Genomic DNA, 20273 nt, shown 5'->3' with positions numbered 1-20273 from the left:
ACGTATTGGGGATTCATTTAAACACCATGATTAAATCTTGACACCACTATTATGAATCAGCCAAAAGTCATGACAACAACTGCACTTTAACATTTCCACTTCATTACACTTTGGGGCATCATGACGAGCATCATGACGAGCTGTTAAATACAACATTGCGAGAAAATAACTGTTATACATATTTAGAGCAACATTAGCATTTATTTGGACAGTTTTTTTTAGGACATTTGTTGAGTGCAAGTGAAAAGTACTGTCCAAAGTTTACTCTGAATTAGCTCCTGATATAAACTCTTTACATCCTTACTACCGTTTTGGTGCATTTTGGTGATGTTTTTTCTCCAAGCTTTTCCACTGAAAACAGCAACCTTTTATATTAAATCATATTAAAAAATAATATATTTGGTGAGTATTCAAATGTAATTTGCCTTGTAACATCATGATAACAGGATTTGCATGAAACAGACCATGTTTGAATTTTCCTTTTATCGTTCAGGCTTTTTAAAGCTGGGCAACCAGTGTGAAAAGGGATTATATCAGACTATTGCCTGCTTGATACTGTGCTACCAGTTTTGATACCTCAGTATAATAATTGACAGCCACGCTGTTAAATATTTTAATCATAAATACCCTAACCACCACAGTTTTCCCATTAATGCTGCTCTATTTCATTACCATGTTCCTATATCTAGGACACGCATAATCTTGGGATTCCTTTCAACCGTCCAATTTTTGGTGCCAGTACCTCATGGCTGTGTAATGAAAAACACATCCAGAACGTACATGTCGACAACACTGGTGCTGAGGGAGAGATAAAGCAATGCGTAATGAGATGTTAAAAAGGGAAACGGTAGATTGAGGAGAGGATGAACGGAGAGCCATGGCAACTGTAATAAGTGACAAAAGCATTTAGAGCATATTAACACCTTCATTTGGCTACGAGGTGTTTTATTTGCATGCAAAGTATCTGAACCCCCTACAGCAGAGGGTCATTGCTACATCTGTACAAACAGCATCCAATTCCACATTGCATGAATTCCTCACATCTCTTCCCCGCCATTAAACTGTTCCCGCTTCTCTTTTAAGCCTCTGTTCTTTCCCCCGACTTGCCTCTGTATCAGTGCTATATCAGTCCTCATTAGGGCTGTGCTAAAGACACTAGACATTATTGACTGATTGGCTGGTGATTTGTTATCTAAGTTATCCACAGTAGTGATCATTTTGGTGTCGTTTAATGGGGTCCACAGAGACATAGCACCCTCTACACCCTCTACACCCTCTACACCCGACTCCCTCCCCCTCCCAATTGTTTTTCGGTGGCTAAATTATCTCTTAATGACTTTGTTTAGGAAATTACTTGCCTAAACGCCCATAATCAAATTGATCTGGTGCTGGGGAAACAGACAGATTAACAAATCTGTGTAAATCCTGTTGAAGCGAGTGGAGCACGGTGGTGAGTTCAGGAGTCCTGTTTAATTAAAAGTAAAGAAAAGATAGTTAGGGTTGATGGCGTTTTAAAGCTCAGACTAAAGTTTCACTCGGCCGTTTATCATTGCATTTTTCCTCCTCTGTCGTCCCTTACCATATTTATTGCATATTTATTTGTTGGCTTAACTCTCATAATCAAATTGATCTGGTGCTGAGGAAACAAACAAATTAAGGTTGTTTGAATAGATTTGAAGCAAATGGAGCATAGTGGTGAGTTCAGGAGTCCTGTTTTTCCTAATCGTTCAAGATGATGGGGTATTAAAGCTCAGACTGAGTTTAACTCGACCAGATATCCTTCCCATGTTTCTTCCTCGTTGCCACTTATGAATTGCATATATACTTATAGGTATATTTGCCTAAAGAACCGTCATCAAATTGATCTGGTGCTGAGGAAACAGACTACTTAACAAGGTTGTTAAAATGGTGTATAGTGGTGAGTTCAGGGGTCCTGTTTCATTAATAGTGTAAAAACAATAGAGTTGATGGCTTCAGACCAGTTTCACTGACCAGCTACCGCTCCCATTTCCCCTCCTCTGTCGTCACTTACCATATATATATATAAACATATATACATATTGCCTAAACACCCATAATTAAACTGTTCTGGTGCTGTAGAACCAGTCAAATTAACAAGGTTGTTTAAATATATTTGAAGTAAACGGAGCTTGGCGGTGGGTTCTGGAGTCCTGTTTCATTAATAGTAACTAAAAGATAGCTAGAGTTGGTGTTTTAAAGCTCCGACTAAAGTTTCCCTCCGCTGGCTATCCCTTGCATTTATCTTTCTCTATCGTCGCTTACCATATGTGTCGAATATATAAATAAATATAAATGCATTGACTCGGCACACAAATGAGACTGTTGGGATGGCGCCACAAAACAAGCTCAAACCCTGAATATGTTTGTCACAACACTGAAAACAATAGTCCCCCCCGGTGAAATAAGTGCCACAGTAATATGCTACTGACAGCATAGTATTTTAATGTTTCTTAAGCCCTCACAGTGTGCCTTCTTCAATATGACTTCCGTGACATCTACCACCATTTCAATTTCGTACACGGAGCGCTATAGCACCCTGGGGTTGGATATTTTGTATTAGTGTCTCCTCCAAATGGCAAAATGTATATGTGACTTGCAGTATGCCTCGTTCAATGATAATGGCGTATTACTACAGCTTGAGCCAGGCAGCGAGGCTCCTGAATGGACTCGGCTACGTCCATTTGTCATAATTACAGAGATGCTTTGGCTCTGAACCATTTGCGTACACACACACACACACACACACACACACACACACACACACACACCACACACACACACACACACACACACACACATACACACACACATACACACACACACACACACACACACACACACACACACACACACACACACACACACACACTTTTCTACTTGTGTATCTACTTATTCTGCTGTCCCATGAAATTGTATAGCCCAGGGTGTCTAATTATGCTAATCGAATGCGTACCGCCTGACATTTATTCATACATTATTAATAGCAGAAACAATAGAATCTGTGATTGGATATAGTGACTTCCTGACTTCTCATCTTCATCTTCTCTCTTACTCTTTCTCACTTATCTCTCACTTCATCTCACCCTCTCTTTACCCCGTGACCTCCTTTTCTTCTCGTGGGGACTTTTTTCTCCTTCACCTCCTATAATTTGGCTTGTGGGTGTTGAGTAATTAGCATGCCTCCCACTTTGGTTCTGATGTCAGCGCAGGGAATGTGAGAAATGTCCCATAAAGATTATGTGTCCTGATAAGGTTATGTCTGAGACTCCATTAAAGAGATGGGCTGCACAATGGCTGTTTGTACCCTTCTGTGGAGAGAGAGAGAGAGCGAGAGAGAGAGAGAGAATGAGAGGCTGACAGACGTAAAGGGTTTCCATGAACCTGCATAGAGAAAGGCAGCATTTTGTTCTATGTCTGTTGAACTTTCTTCTGTTCTTAATTTTTTTTTTTTTAGGATTAAGATAAACCTGATATGTTAATCACTCTAGTTAATTAACATATTTTACAATGTTGCTTACAAGTAAAACCATAATAACCATAAGTTTTTTATGTTATGGTTATTGCTTCTGGGCTTGGATTGTTTGAGCAAGATCCATTATTTCCAGTTCCAGCTATGTAAACTTAAGATAAGACATTGCTTCCCTTACAATAATTCATTATAATCAATAAAACTCTCCCTCACACAGTTCAGTACACTCAGGTTGTTTGCCTCATTAGCATTATTTGGTCTAATATGACAAGCTGTAAATAGTTACATTTTAGCTAAGTGACGCAGATGTTTGGGTATAAACAATATTTAGATTTTTGTTTATAACAGAGATTAAAGTCAGTTCCCTGTTTTAATGACTTAAACTAGCCTATGTTTAAGCATTTAAGCAAGTTAATGTTGCCAAAAGTATTCAATTACATTTTACACAATAATGTCTTTCTAAATTTGTGGCAACTTTCAGGACTTTTTTTTCTTCTGTTACGACCCATATACAGTCTATGGTTTCAACGGTTACAATACACAACATGACATACTCAATCTTTGCCAGTAAAGCTCTTGAATTCACAACACAGTTCAGTTTGAAATGAACTCAGAAAGACTTGAAAAGAGTCTGTGAAAAATAAACACTGACACGCAGAAATGAAAGGCGACATAGTGGGTACTTTATATTCAAGTGTTGTTGTTTTTGCATTGTTTTACACATTGTGCATCTGTGACCACAGTAAAATGCCGAGCAGTTTTGCATAAAGAAATCCAACCTTGAGTATCCAAATACGAGATGTGGCAATTGTGCATGACATGAAAGAAATGCTTTGTGTTTACAGCAGTGGCGATGTAAGCTCCTCCACTTGATTTTCAAAACAAATTATCCTGGATATTGCGTTCAGTGTTAAACCGCCAACAAGATGAAAATCGAGTTATGGGATTTAGCAAAATATGTTTGTGAATTCTTTGCTGACAAAACACAATTCCATGCCAGGCTCGCATGGGAGAGGGAAATATTGATAGGTAATTACAGATGAGTCAGAGCTCAGGATAATAACAACTTGGATAAAAGCGCATGTTGGATGCACATTCAGTTCCACCACACAAAATTGCAGTAAGAGCGTGCAGACGTAGCGGACCGGCAGCCAGTCATGCCTTCTGAGGTTTGCGGCTCAAATTGACAGCACAAGCCTTTCTCCTCCGAGTACATTTTCTAGATGGATCGTGTAGGGTAACTTAATTTGGCTATCATTTGTATTTCCACATGAATCACTTCCTGCAGACCTGCATGTCCCAGTGCAGCCCGATATAAAAATACAGACAGTTCAACTCCGCCGTCAGAGAGGTGATTTGCGTCACTAGCAATCATTTAATTTTAGCAAACCACCACTTCCCACCAGCCTCTTTCATATCCTGAATGATACTTGATGTATTGAGCCTTTCACTCCCTCGATGCCTATACAGATTTTCCATTAATCTATGGGTCATATACTGCCCTCTGTCTAGCCCAAGATGTTGGCCCCTTTGCCTCCTTCTCATTTTTCTCAGATGTGTCATAGATGGTGTGAAGTTTGATGTGGTCATGTTGTGCCACAGCGATCTGGCTGAATCCACCGCTGAGTGGAGACTTAATCCCTCGCTCGGAGCTGCTTTTTCTCTCCGGGCGAAGAGATAGAGATGCTGAGGGAATGCAAAGATAAAGAAAACAGCATCCATTTATTTAATTACTCAGAGATGGAGTGAGTTAAAAATGTCTCTGTGTGTGTTTATGTGTGTCTCGCTCCTTTGTGTCATTCATAAAAAACACTAATTCCTTTTTTCCGTCTTTTCCACAGACTTCGCCTTTGTGTTGCCATGGCGACCGTGGCCCCTCCCTTCTTCCTGCTGTGTTGGCTGCTCCAAGCGGTCAGCTCGGCGTTCCCAGAGGAACCGGGGCCCCTCAACTACATCCCCACCGAAGGTATTGAACTCGCTGATTTTCTCACCCTCTAGGCACCTTCTCCCCCTTGCGTACCTCCCCCCCAGGTTGTGAAGTGTGAGGTGTGGGGTCGCAGCCGGTGTTGAATTGAGTGGGAGGGCACAAAAGAGGCTTAGGGGTCACGGCGTGGGCTGTGAAGGTCAGACAGACTCTGACACGAAGGGTGTTGACTTGCGTACAGGTCAGGAGGTGTGGGGTCGCACTCAGGAATGAGAGTATAGGAGGGGGCTCTCACGTTCATGACTTTCCCACACACACACACACACACACACACACACACACACACACACACACACACACACACACACACACACACACACCCTTGAGAGACGCTTACACACTCAGACTTTGAGTCTCCGTATCAGCTTGGCAGTCTCCAGCTCAGACCCTATCTTGATTGATTGCAGTTCAATATTATTGATTGATGGTTTCCCCGCTGAGTCCAGACCCTTCTCGACGTATCAATACCACAGAGTAGAGCGTAGAGAGGCTGACAGGCCACTGAGCGCTGCACTGGAGAGGCTGCTTCAGACTCAGCAGCTGTTTACATCAGGTACAAGCAGGGTTGGGAGGGTTACTTAAAAAAGATATTGTGGTACAATTACTAGTTAATTGGAAAATATGTCATCAGTAACCTAATGTAAGTATCACAGAATTAAATTAAGTTTCTGTTATTTATGGGTCACCTCAATATCAAATGCAGTTGTAATAAACACAAGTAAAATATATAAAAAATATGATGGCTTAACTTAAGTGTATTAAGTATAAAACATTTCTGATATTTAGTATCAGAAATGTTTCCTCTTGAATTATAGGGTAGTTTTACAGGATACTAATTTACAAATGTTGTTTGACATTTGACAAACAGTATTGTTGTTGAAAAAAAAAAACAAGTGTTCACCTACTGCATTCAAAAAGATCTTTAAGAAAAATGGATGAAAGTAGCCTTAATGAAAACCAAAATAAAATACAGGCAGTACATCTACCTATAAAATATCGATTTGTATTGTTAAATGCATTTTAACATTGAAATCCTGCCCATATTTTGTATGTAACTGTAAGGGAATACAATTACCAGTTTTTTTCCAACCTGATTACATAACCCAGTTAAACGTAATCTGTTACCCCACAAGTCTGGTTATAAATCATCAAAGAAAATGCAGGCTTATCTGGAGGGTCAGACATGAGGAGAGTGTGGAGGTGGACAGAGAGAGAAGCGGATGAATCACAGTTGTTTTCCATGGCAGAGCGACATAGATACAAGAGGAAGAAATTACAGGGTAGAAATTATCTGAAGAAGACAAAACATAGAGGTGAAACCAGCGAAAAGTATATACTGTAGGATTGAAAGAGGTAGTGATGAAAGAGCGATGAGATGAGAGGATGAAAATATTCACCTCACTGAAGGTCAATCAAGGATAGCCACACTGCTAATGCATCTGATTTATACGTGTGATTTCTGCTTGTGGGACAACATGATAGAAACCTGCTGAAAATGCTCCACTTCTTTTATCTCTGATCTGTCTCCCCTAAGGTTTCCCTTTCTTAATGTACCAAGTTCCTTATCCTCCGAAACACTTTGAACATTTTGTTTTACCTCTTTGATGCTCTTGAAAATGTCACGTCTCTCTGGATGTCTTTCTTTATGAATGATCTGAAATGTTTGACAGAATATGTCTTGCCAAATGTGTCAACAAAAAGCAGCAACATTTCATGAAAAGCGTCTCCAAATCAACAACAAACGAAACTTAAATATTACAGTGACATATGATTTATAGATCCGACATGTTTTATTTTCAGAGGCTTATTTGTTTTGTTGTTCCTCGGTTTGTGCTCTGCTCTGTGGCTTTGTGGGCTTAATGTAGCAGAAATACTGCTGTTTCAAATGCAGGTCTCAAAAGTTGTCACCTTGAATACCTGTAACTGCCTCAGAGCTGTCAAAACAACCTAACAGCAAACCACTTTTATGTTGACTACTTTTCTATTTCGATGTCAGTTTCGGAATCGTCCATTATGTGTATCTGTCCCTTTTTTCATCCGCAGTCGTGAGAAGACATGCAGTGTTTCTGGGCCGACCCCACCGGACATGGCTCAGACAAGAGCCTCTTCACATCCAGAGGATCCTGCAGGTCAATCGGACGCTCTACATTGGAGCCAGGTACATCGCACACACTCATACTAATGCATGTATAGTATACACAGATAATTTATATCTATCTAAAGTGAGAATAGGCTTTGAAAAATCTTGGATCTGTGATTTGCCTTTGATTGTTTGCCTCACACACATAAATAAAGGTATATATATATATAGCTCTGTCAAAACCAGCTTTGATATCTGTTGGATTGTCTGTTATCACTGCATGTGTTGCCAAGCAACGTAAGCTATTTTCACTGGACAGTATTTTAGGAGTTGCAGTATTTCAGATCTTAGTTTACTAATAAAACATACCATCAGTACCAACTCTTGCTTGCTGGGTTGTCGTCCAACACTTTGGTTTATGTTTCAACATGCTAACTGCACACTAGCTAACGTGTTAGTGACATGTTAACATGCTTTAATGTACAAAAAGCTCTTTATTTTTCTCATACCACCTGTGCTGAAGCAGCTCTTTTCACCCTATGTCTGAAACCAGAGCCCAGTCTGCTCTGCTTGGTTAGTTGGCCGGCTCTTTTGTGATTGGTCAACGGCTTAGAGATGTCCCGCCCCTTAGCCTGTCACGTACAATGTGTTTGAGCGCTGGCCAATAGAAGCGCAAGTGATCAATAGTGATATCACTACACTAAGGAAGTAAATAAAGGAGGTGTTTTAGGCAGGGGGGGGGAGTGTGTGGGAGATAAACTCTGTCTGACGTGAACTTTTAGGATTTTAGCATAGTTTTCAGGCTCAAAAACTGCATAATAGCGACCCTTTAATAAACCTTGCATTATTTCAACATTACAACTTGAAAGTCAATCAGTTATTATTCCAGTGAAGCCACTTTCAGAAAGTTGTAACACCCTTATCAAAAGTTCTATAATCTCTTTTAATTGCTCGGTAAAATGAATGTGCCACTTAAGTCTTTTTTATAACAAATCTGTTCCATTAGCTTGTGTTTAGCTCAACATATGTTTTCTAGTTTGGTCTCCATATGAAGCTGGTCCCCATCTGTTGTCAGTGTGGTGAATGTGCTGATCCTGGACAGAAGCGCTGGTCAGGAGGGCCAGACGAGGCTCAGCTGCACCAGGTTTACACTGTAAAGCTACATCTGCTGCCCCCGGGGCCATTCAGGAGCCCGACTGAAACAGACAGGACTAACAGAAAACATACACCTCAAGATTTATTACCCATGTTGTCCTAAAATTAAATGTTGCTTGAAACATGCTATAAAAAAGAGACATAGTGAGTCTCCACATATGGCGCTGGTTATTTGCTGTAGTGGCAGTCTGAAAGAAGACTGAAGTGGTTTTCAATAAGAGACGCCACTGTGGTCCAGGAAATGACCCGGTCCCTGGCCTCCAGCTGCTCTAACCTCACTACTGAGCGTTGGTAGTAAATATATCAAAGTATGTGACAGGGTTCCAGCCATTCTGTCTGCGCTCAGCACACACATACACTCAGTCAGATAGTTAAACTCCACACAGACAGCTACAGCTACTACAGTCTGCCTTAAAATATAAAAAGAGCTATGAAGCCGTCTGAGTGACGTTAATTTCAATTTACAGCTGCAGAGCTTTTTACTGACTAGCAGGGGTAAACTGATATGAATGTCTCAGCCAACCAGATAATGAAACGCTCGTCTGACAGGCGGAAAGAGAGCGAGGCGAGGGGGGTTCACTTTTGGAAGAGAGATTCACAGAAAGAGCGTTTCACTAGTATATTTATACATTTCTCCTAAGTGGCTAATAGTGTTTGCGGCTTCCTGACAGAAAAGGATCAGCCTAGAAAAAAATCCAGATCTGTCTGTAAATGTTTGTGTGAGCCAAAGACAAACCCAGCAGGGAGGCATAACAAGTATAATTTCTAAATAAGAACCTGTGTGGAGGCAGGTATGGCTGCCAGCAGCTCCTACAGAGTGCACGGCTTGATAAGACGCCTCACTCATCCCCAATTCCTGTCACTATTAGCATGGCATGCTCTTCAGACTGCAAGCACTGCTAAATCCCTGCTTGGAGCACCTGCAGAGAGCAGCCACCTTTCCCTGTCCTCTCCCCATCCCCACTAAATGAAAGTAAACCATGTATTTGGCTGGTGGCTGTTGGAGTAAAGCGTCTCGCTGTGTTAAGCCCCATTTCATTGCTGTCCAGATGAGCAGCTGTGGATCCTGTGGTCTTCCGCCGGATCCAGGGCTAATACAAAATATAAACCAATTGTAGTGTGTGTTTATCTATCGGCAAGATGAACAAAGGAAGGAAGCCAATTCTTGATTAACTGTTCTAATTGTGATAAATAGTACGGGGTTTTTTGCCATCTGGCTCCGCACGCGTTTGTTTACGTTTTGCATTTCTTGGAAAGGAAAGTGTGTTGACTTACTGCCAGGTTGGTGGTGGCTCGGTTTATTGGCCCGCAGACGCTGACCTCAGAGGACACGGTGGGGGGGGGGTCATGGCCGGGTCAAATGCCTCATGGCAGACAAACAGGGAGACGCTCACTTGTTGCAAAGGCTTGGTGTCCTGGGAGGTAACGCAGACAGCTGTAGAGCCGCAGCTTGAGAGAGTCCAGCATGTAGGAAAGGGAAAGATTGTAGGGAGAGACACAAACACTCACATGGACACACACCACAGACTTTCCCCACACAATACACTAGTTCTGTAATAAGTGGTGGAAGAGCACTCTGATTCAAATGTGAATTGTAAAGGAAACTGTTCAAGGTTAGAGTCCTGCATTCAAAATCTTACTTAAAGAGAAGTACAAAAGTACTGGGATTATAATATACTTAAGTAAAAAAGCACAAGTAATAGCCCATTTCAGAATCATTTATATAAAACCAATTACTGGATTATGTTTATTCTAGCATTCATATTTTCACAGCTGTGGAGCTAATTACTTTTTATACTGCTACTGGATGTTTTACTGTAGCTTTGATTATGTGTCAATATGTTTATTTATTAGTTGATTTCTATTTATTTATATTAGATAATAATCTGAATCTGTAAGAAAATAAGTAACAAGTACACTAATGGCTTCTCAAAATATTGGAGAGTAGAAGTGTAAAGTAGCATTACATCAAACATACTAATAGTTAATTACCTCTTAGAGCACTTAAGTACAATACTAGAACACATTTACTTCAATAGATTACACCACTAACTATAAGGTGTTCCCTCTGGACTAATCGTCATAGTATTCTGTTTGGCCTTTAGTGTAAACAAGTTAATGCCAATGACTTGCAGATTTATGTTAATTGAAATATAACTTTTGGTTAATCTGCAGGTTAAGATAAAAACCAATGATTAATACTAATTATCTTGATTAATCATGGAACATGGATCCTACAGTTCCAGTTTTTAAACGAAAAATAAATGGACACACGTCATTGAACATGCTTTAATTTATATATTTTCTACATTAATAGAAATATAACTGGTATTTAGCCTTTCATCTCGTTAATAAGTGTCCGTTCTGTGATAGAGAGAGCAGAGGAGCACATCCTCTGCTCTCGCTGTGACACACAGAGGACTCTCTCTCTTCTTAATGGTTGTCTGTGAGCTCCTGTGAAGGCTTCTTGATCTCATTATCAGTGTTGTAACAGTAATTAACCGTTATCATTGTCTCAATCTATGCTGTGTGGGTCCTTAAATGTGGGGCAATGGGCCGTGAAAATCCTTGAAAAGTCCTTGAATATGAAGTTTAAGATGGTGTGGGAACCCTGTAAAGCATCTTTCCTTTGATAAGTCAGTGTGACCGACCAAGCTGCTGGCAAAAGGAGTGACAGGTGGATTTCAAAAGATGGGTTTTATTTACTTAAAAAAGAAGATCACACTTAAACAAAGATTCCTATCAGATGCAATGAGAAGTCAACTTTTCAACAGTTCAGGCAATTAACCATTTCAAAAATGCTGGAAAAATCTATTATGCTCTGCAATCGCTGCATACATGAGTATACTTATTTATTATTATTTCACTTATACTTTCCTTTTTAAGTAAATGAATATTTCTTCTAACATGTCTAGTGTTAGGATTGTTTTTATGGATTTTTAAAAACATTTCTTGTCTAGATGTATTAGGTATTAAAGGTAGGGTAGGTAAGTTTGAGAAACCGGCTCGAGATACACTTTTTGTTATATTCCATGGAATGCTCTTAACATCCCGATAGCAATGAATATCTTAAAAAATGTCATCTGTGGAAGCCGTAGTACTGTAAAAAGTACGACCAATCATTTTAACCGGCCCGGCTAAAATAACTGGATGGCCTACCTGCCTGTCAGCCTTCCATCGGGGCACAAACTTATCTCGTGCCCTCATTGGTCATGTGCGCGTTCGTGTGTGTTGGAGGAGGGGCTCTGTAAGGAAGTGGCAGATTTTCTCCGGTTGTGTATTTTCAAATTCTAGCGATCTCGAGCCGGTTTCTCAAACTTACATACCCTACCTTTAAGTCCTGTAGTGGGATTTAACTCATTTTTTGGCGTTTGCTGCAGCCTTAAAGTCACGTTTATGACGATGATGCTTAATGACTTTAATGTCTGATGAATATCTTTGACCAAAACTTTGCTCTAAGTAAGAACTTAGTACGGTGTGCAAGATTGCTTTTGCTCTTTTTGAAGTTTTGGGAGCACTACCGTTTGACTTTTTAGAATTTAGTATGTGATCCACTAACTCATGCATATATTTACTGTCACCCAAATGCATGCAAAATCACAGAGTCACACAGTCCTCTCCCTCAGTCAGCAGAAGTGTCAGGGTAACTATGTGGTCAGCTCAAATCCTTCCATTTTAATGTCATCCAGTGGATCAGCTCTGCCTAAACACTATTGAAAGGCTCAGACCGGCTCATTGCTGCTCACGCTAAACCACAATATAGCTAATAGCACGAAGAAGAGAAGTTAAACTAAAAGGAAATACTGCAAAGCCGGGTGGATTAAGATGTCTTGACCTTGAGGCTGGCGTTGTTTGGACTGCTGCATGGAGAAAGTTCATGAGCTGGTCATTTCAGAAATGTTGACAGTTTCTCTTCAGACTCTGTGTTGACTCTGTATCAGCCGGGTCAAAAAGGGTCGGAGGCGTATATATGAAATAACAGCTCAGGCACGTGCACATCCTACACACACACCTACACCCAGACAAAGAGAAAGAAATCGGAGACTTGATTTGTAGGTTTTATGGTTGGTTGTGAGTTGAGGCGCCTCTGTATGACCTAATGAATCAAGGCTATTCAAGGCTCCTGCCACATAAAGAAATAGTTAGAATAGAATTGGGAGGGATGAACCCCTCTGTAATGGTCACACATGCAGAGCACACAGCACACACAGTGAAATGTGTTCTCTGCATTTAACCCATCCTAGTACCAGGAGTCTAGTACTAGGAGCAGTGGGCAGCTATTGTACAGCGCCCGGGGAGCAATGGGAGTGTGCGGGGAAGGGGGGTGTCCGGTGCCTCGCTCAAGGGCACCACGGCAGGGCAGGAGGTGAACTGGGACCTCTCCAAGTAGCAGTCCACACTCCATATTTTAGGTCTGGTCGGGGACTTGAACCGGTGACCCTACAGCTCCCAGTCCAAGCCCCTACTGACTGAGCCAGTTCACATGTTAGTCCTGATTCCTAACCTTCTACTACATGCAGTAAACATTAAATCCACTGACACACATACATACAAACAAATGAAAAACATACAGGCTTTGCATCATTCAAACAACCTGGAAGGCAGGATCAGGGATGGAGAGAGAGGCTGCACCATAAATAATCCCCCCTCCTCTGCACCATCAGAGGCAACAGCGCTGGCTGCCAGCCACTCTGACTAGGAGGCCTGTTGCTATATTCATTATGTTAATGCTGAGACAACGCTGAAGCAGCCTGGATGAGATTACGCCTCACACTCTGGCCCACTCCACTGTTTGGAGAACGTTTAAACTCTGACCTGTTAAGCAGAGAAGCACTGAGCTACTGTTTGGTGATTTTGCACTTCTTAGCTACTTAGCCATTGTCCCATTCTGCGAGGTTGAGTAAGAGTGGGAATCTTACTAAAACGCCAGCAGGAAGTGAGGATGAATTATTCAGGATTGGAGTAACCTTGATGGTTTACCTGCGCTCTCATCATGCACGCATTCTCACCGCTTTATCTCTCTTAGAGAAACAGATGCAAACACACATTGATACACACACCGAGGTGGTACGATTACTCACATGAGCAGGCACCTGTACATGGATGCATACATGATAACCTCTGCTATCAAAGGAAAAGGAGAAACCAAGAGAACATGCAGTACTGGGAGGCAGAGCTTGTTCAGAGATGGGATCGATACTGCAGCAATAACACGGCTATGGCAGATTTACAGATTAGCCCATCCAGAGCCCCGGCCCTTTGCTTAGATGATCTCCAAGCTCTAGATTCATCCCAGCAGATACGGAGGCCTTGATCAATATGCAGGCGTCAGCTGCTACGAGAGCTGCCAAGCCCAACTCTCATTTAGCTGGCATTTTCACAGGAGTATCCAAGGTTACTGAGAAATCATCAGCAGATTAAAGGTGCACACACCAAGCCAACATCAAAAATAAAAAGCTGGGACTGTTGCTTTGCCTCACGTCCAATGGCCAGAAAGACGCAGTTGAACACACCACACAGCCAACGTACGTTATGCACCTTCATGAGGGTAAATAAATGTATGACTTTGTACATACAAGCCATTGTTATAGTACATATATTACAATTAGGCACCCACCATGAGAGAAAGCAGGGTTCAGAATATCATTAGTAGATAGTGTTTGGTTTAGGACCCCGTGTAGGCAGCATGTGGGGGTGTGCAAGCACCACTCTTAACAACTTCATTAAATCATCCATTAATTCAATTTCAGGCTTTTGAATAAGACTGATAAGCAGAATTTGGGGGCCATTTCAATGCAGCACGTAGAGTTTAATGAGAAGAAGCAAAAGGCAAAGGGGAGATATGGAACATTATGCAGTCGGGTACCATTCCTCATATATATTGGGAGAAATGAAAGACATTATAAAGCTGTTTCCTATCTCTGAGGGTCTGATCAACTTAAAGTAATAAAAGTCTCTGATATATATATATATGCATTACATAGCTGCACACAGAATTATTTAGTTGTATAACCACACTGATGTAATATATAGTGGAAATATTCATACTCAGAGTTTGTATTAAGTGTGTGGCTTGGATTTCATCCAGAGAAAATCTGCATCGACTTGCACTGTTCTGAGCTAGAAATAATATCCATGCTGTACTGTGGAACTGGTTTTCATAGTTTTCATAAGTGCCTTACCTTAAGCTTCGTATAGTGCTGCGTTGGCTGACTCCCAATCTCTCTCTCTCTCTGCAGGGATGACCTTTTCCGTGTGGAGTTGGACATCGTTGCAGGAGACGAGATGTTCTACAGCAAGGTGAGAACCTTTAGGACAGACTCTGTAGCATGTATTCATTTCAATTAGGTATCATTTGTCACTGGAAAATGTCATCTTCTACTATATAGAAATGCAAATGTGTAATCACGCATGAATGTGTGTATGTGTGCTTTTTTATATACAGAAAAGGACGTGGGAGTCGAACAAGAATGACATCAGGATCTGCAGGATGAAGGGCAAGCATGAGGTGAGACAGAGTGACTGATTCTCCACATTCTCTATCTTTCATTGAGGGAGTTCAACAACCTGTTAACACAACATTGACATTGACACTTAATACAGTTGATATGGCCAATGTCATAGCAAAGAGCTGCTAATCTACACATAGAACAACACAGCGTATTTATTTAGAGTTGGGTTTATGGTCATCAGGCACATTTAAGAACAATAATCTTGTCGCTCTGTGTTTGTTCTCCACCAACTCCTGAGGGAAATATCTGGCACTTAAGCTGAAAAATGCTTCACAAAGTTCACCAGAGAGCCACTAACTCTGCTTGGCAGGTAGATAGAGTGTGTTTATCAGAGATTCTCTTTCAAAGCAGCTGCATGATGATGAGAGCAGTGAGACTGAACCAAAACACTAAAGGTTTAAGCCGTAAAATGAAAATAATGAGCTGAAAGACGTCAAGAAGGCTCCTTACAGATGTGTAGTTGAGTGTTATGTAGAACTGGTATGTGTTCACCTCTACCCATCCCTTTATATATAAGTAGTAGTGTGATCCATTGGAAATGTAATTCTATGAAGTATAGCTTTCTTTAAAAAGCCTTATCATGAATGATGACAAAACATCACTTTAAAGAGGCCCTATCATGCTTATTCTCTTTAGAACAGTAGTGTTTTCATGTTAAATGGGCCAACATCATATCAAGTATTAATAGTACAATAATCTGGCTGAAACACAGACTTTAAAATACCATTAGAAAGCTCCTCATGTATTGTTTTTTAGGTTACTTTAGCATTTAATGTGTTATTTAACACTCTGTTACTGGAGGCATTTTCTGAGTTGTATCTCAGAGTAGTGATTGAATCAGCATATTTTTTTAAAGGGCTGACATTTCTGAAAAGCCCCTTAAGGAACTACAGATAATATGCCAAGATACGCACAGTAGAAAGTTACACTGAATATATTGAATGCCACATTGATAGTGAAATATGTTGAAATCTTGTCCAGTTACTCAGATTGTTTGTCTGGCGCTGTTCCTCTTTCTCATTATTCTGGCACACGTCCTACCTTCCTGCCTGCAGCTCTGCTTTCATTGTGCCAGTCATCTCACTGTCATGCCTGCTTGCTCAGCCTCACCAGGAGGAGGGCTCTGACAGATATTGTGTCATTGTCCCTGCTCATCTAACACACACACATTGATCAGAGGAACAGAGCCCCTCCTACCTATCCACCTCTTGTTCCACCGTGATGGGTTAGGAATGCGGTTTGTGCCCTCAGAAAATGCAGGTGGGCGTTGGGAAAATGATCCGATGAGAAAGTGAATGGGGTGAAACGTCCCAACAGCCACCAGCAGCCCACGCCTGAATACCCCTTATATCTCCAACACACACACACATACAAAGTCAGTGTGTGTGTGTGTGTGTGTGAAGTGGTGATGGTTGGCAGGGGAAACATGGGATCTGTCCCCTCCAGGCAGAGAAAAAAGTGACTTATTTAACACAGTGAGAGAACACCTGACATTAAATATGTGTGAGACAGTGCCAGACAGGAACACAATGGAGAATAGAGGGATGCAGACAAAAAGCCTAGCTGACAGCAGGAGAGAGAGAGAGAGAGAGAGAGAGTTGGTCCTTGTTGGCCGGCCCTGAGGAGAGCTGAGGGGCCGGCCGAGATATGAAAGGTCTTCTCGCCCCTAATGACTGTGCTGCTGCCTGGTGAGGCTGTGAGTCACACGGCAATGTGAGCGAGATAACACCGCTGCCAGGTCCTCTCCGTCAGCTCATGGGCCCGGACGCAACTGAATGGGATGTGCTTGTTTGTGTGTATGCAGGTACACACAGGCACTTTCGGTCACTCACTCACACACTGGCCAGGGTGCAGCCGGTATTATTTATAGAAGCCTTTACCATGTGTTTAGAGTCACTATAGTTTATATGGGACTGAAAGTGACATTATGTCTGTGTTCAACTACATAGATCTGACAAAGTAATGTGATCCTGCACTCAGAATCAGAATGTTTGCCCCGAAGCAGGGAAATGAACAGTGTGGCAAAAGGAGAGAGAGTAGACTTACATATTATCAACTAATTTAACAGAAATAATACACATTGTAAAAAAGAAAGTAGCAGTATTTTCTAAAGAGGGAAGAAATAAGAGTAGGAACCGGTAACGTCAACAAATTATAAATAAATATTATAGAAATTGCAAAAGTGTTTATTGCAAACAAGCAGTGTGCAATGTTTTACTGCTACAACAACAGCGACAACACAAAATACAGCCAAAAAATGACCACAGAGTTTTACCAATACATCTAAAATGCATCAACATTTATAGATACCCTGTGGAGTTAACAAAGTTGACAGTCAGTGGTTTCCCCGAGAAACATTTTGTTTAATGCATTTCCTTTCCCATAAAACTTTGAATAAAGGCAGCCGAAAGGGACCACTTATAAAATACTGCTGTGGCCTGTCAGCTGTGTGTGTGTGTGTGTGTGTGTGTGTGTGTGTGTGTGTGTGTGTGTGTGTGTGTGTGTGTGTGTGTGTGTGTGTGTGTGTGTGTGTGTGTGTGTGTGTGTGTGTGTGTGTGTGTGTGTGTGTGTGTGTGTGTGTGTGTGATGTGTGTGTGTGTGTGTGTGTGTGTGTGTGTGTGTGTGGTGTGTGTGTGTGTGTGTGTGTGTGTGTGTGTGTGTGTGTGTGTGTGTGTGTGTGTGATACATGCTTGGTGAGTATGAAGGAGTCCTATAGGTAAGCACCCTCCTGCTGCCTCTCTCATCTCCCACTGAGAGGCCAAGATGCCATCAACAGATGCTCCGATGTGTTTGTGAGGAGACATGGAGTTGAAGGAGATCGGAGGAGAGTCAAATAGTCTTTCTGTCTCTTTCTTTTTCGTCTCACTGTTTAACGAGTGAGTGTGAGAAAAAAGAGCCACACACCTTTTTAATGTGTTTTTTAGAGCCGGTCTCTAAAGTGAGCTAGCCGATAGTGACAGAGGAGAAGCGAAAAGACCGTTGGATGCCCAGTAGATCTCATTATCAGTCGACACTGTGTACAGTACTTGTGTGTGTGTGTGTGTGTGTGTGTGTGTGTGTGTGTGTGTGTGTGTGTGTGTGTGTGTGTGTGTGTGTGTGTGTGTGTGTGTGTGTGTGTGTGTGTGTGTGTGTGTGTGTGTGTGTGTGTGTGTGTGTGTGTGTGTGTGTGTGTGTGTGTGTGTGTGTGGTGTGTGTGTGTGTGTGTGTGTGTGTGTGTGTGTGTGTGTGTGTGTGTGTGTGTGTGTGTGTGTGTGTGTGTGTGTGTGCACGCGTGCGCGCGTTAGTTATACCAGTTTTGCTACATACAGTAATGCATTCAAATAAGTCGAACTTTCATATCAAAGGAGAGACACTTGAGCATATAAAAACACGCAGCAATGTAACAATCCTTTCTCATCGTCATTTACCGCCACTGTATCATACATTTGCCCAAGGTAGCTTATGCCTTAGTATCAGCTTACCTTTACAAGACAGATGCCGAGGGGCGGGAGAAAGGGCAACATCACTACCAGGGAATGACTCTGGGCGACAAACCCTGCTTACTGGCTGAGTTACACCTCATGTGGGGCCCAAAAGCTCTTTGTTAACGCCAAGAAACATGCCTAACACAGCAAAATAAGAAGAAAGGAGAAAATACCATCAAAGGGCAAGGTCCCATACAGACCTCCACACAGCTTTAGTGGGACATAAGTGATGACTGAGAGGGGTAATCTTTCTATAACCTATACATTTGAAAATACTGCATACTATACCTTTTTAATAAATAATGAAAAATGTTAACATGGTGATGACCCAGCAGGCGCCTTAACACAATCATATATGTGAAAGAAACATACACTATTTGATGTAATTTCATTGTCTGGGATCCATTTTGTAATATACGCAGCGTGATTAATCTTGCCTTTTTCATGAAATACCTGAATTGGACCAAAGTGTGCACAGCATTTCTTCTTTCAACAAAGAATTGCATCATCTTTTTGTTTGCTTAAGCCCTGTAATAAGTTCAGCTTTGATGCAGCCTTAACGAACCAACAAAGACCTAATTAAATATATATTTTGGTAACCAAATGATATGAATTGTGTATCATGAAATCAATGTTACAGTGACGTTCCTGTCGAGCTACAGTGTTTACCGCGGGGCTTTTGTGTTCAAATGATTGCTACAGGCTTTGTATTCCCCGAGTACCTCTTGCTGTTTTCCTCATCATTTTGGAGGTCAAGCTGCCTGAATATTTAACCAAATTACACTCTTTTCCTGACTCTAATGTATGCACAGAGGTGAGGTCACTAACCCTCATGTACATTATATGTTAATACATATTCATGATTTCAAGGGTTCTTATCTGCTTCTCTCTTAGTTTCCGCCTCCCACACATGCATGAACACAATTAAAACAGAAAGTCACATCTATCAAGCAGTCATCTTGTGTGTGTCACCCTCCCTTCCTCCCTTCCGCCCTTCCTCCTCTCCTCCACTTCCTCGTCCTCAAAAAATGTCCTGTTCTGCTTGGGGGATGGTTGTGTCAGATGTGATACATTCACCACCTCATAATTGGTTTTGTAATTAAATGTTTCTGCCTGGTTGATCACAAAGGACATAGTATTCTCCTTAATTAGGCTGAATATTCAATATCCAGATTTCTTTCCCCCTGCTTCTCCTTTCGCCTGTGTTGACCAAACGATTGTTGATGAAAGCAACAGTCTGCCTCGCTGTCACTCACTCTGCATATTCCTCATATTTGCCTTTGTCCTTAGCTTTCTGCCGTCTCTTTATCCCTCTTGTAATTGCCCTTTGCATGTTGTTCTCTGTCATTGCCTCCCCCATTCTCTTTCTCTTCTTATGAAAGCAGTAGAAAGAGATAGACAGAGGGTGAGACCTACCCCAGAAGTGGCTCAGTGCCAACACATCAGGCCATGGCAGCGTGGCATGCGCATGCAACCAAAGGCAATTCCATATAGAGCGCTTTTAAAGAGCGGTTGGGCATCGTTATAAGCAGCACTTAGCCAGATTGTTTGATCAATATTGCGTTGATCGTGCTCTCTGAGGAGCTCG

At 41.5% G+C, this 20273-nt stretch overlaps 1 protein-coding gene across 1 annotated transcript in view; it reads left to right on the top strand.

Annotated features, from left to right (window-relative positions):
• sema6bb (sema domain, transmembrane domain (TM), and cytoplasmic domain, (semaphorin) 6Bb) overlaps positions 1-20273 on the top strand; it is a 148971-nt gene that overhangs the window by 63176 nt on the left and 65522 nt on the right. Inside the window, exons 2-5 of the mRNA XM_034146661.1 lie at positions 5332-5456; positions 7518-7632; positions 14949-15009; positions 15155-15217. Coding sequence (XP_034002552.1) covers positions 5351-5456; positions 7518-7632; positions 14949-15009; positions 15155-15217 — 345 coding nt within the window. The 5' untranslated portion in view covers positions 5332-5350. The remainder of the gene's footprint in view (positions 1-5331; positions 5457-7517; positions 7633-14948; positions 15010-15154; positions 15218-20273) is intronic.

The sequence above is a fragment of the Trematomus bernacchii genome, unplaced genomic scaffold, assembly GCF_902827165.1.
Source record: "Trematomus bernacchii unplaced genomic scaffold, fTreBer1.1, whole genome shotgun sequence".
Taxonomy (NCBI): domain Eukaryota; kingdom Metazoa; phylum Chordata; class Actinopteri; order Perciformes; family Nototheniidae; genus Trematomus; species Trematomus bernacchii.
The sequence above is the reverse complement of the archived record's forward strand: the minus strand, read 5'-3'. Positions and strand labels throughout refer to the sequence as shown.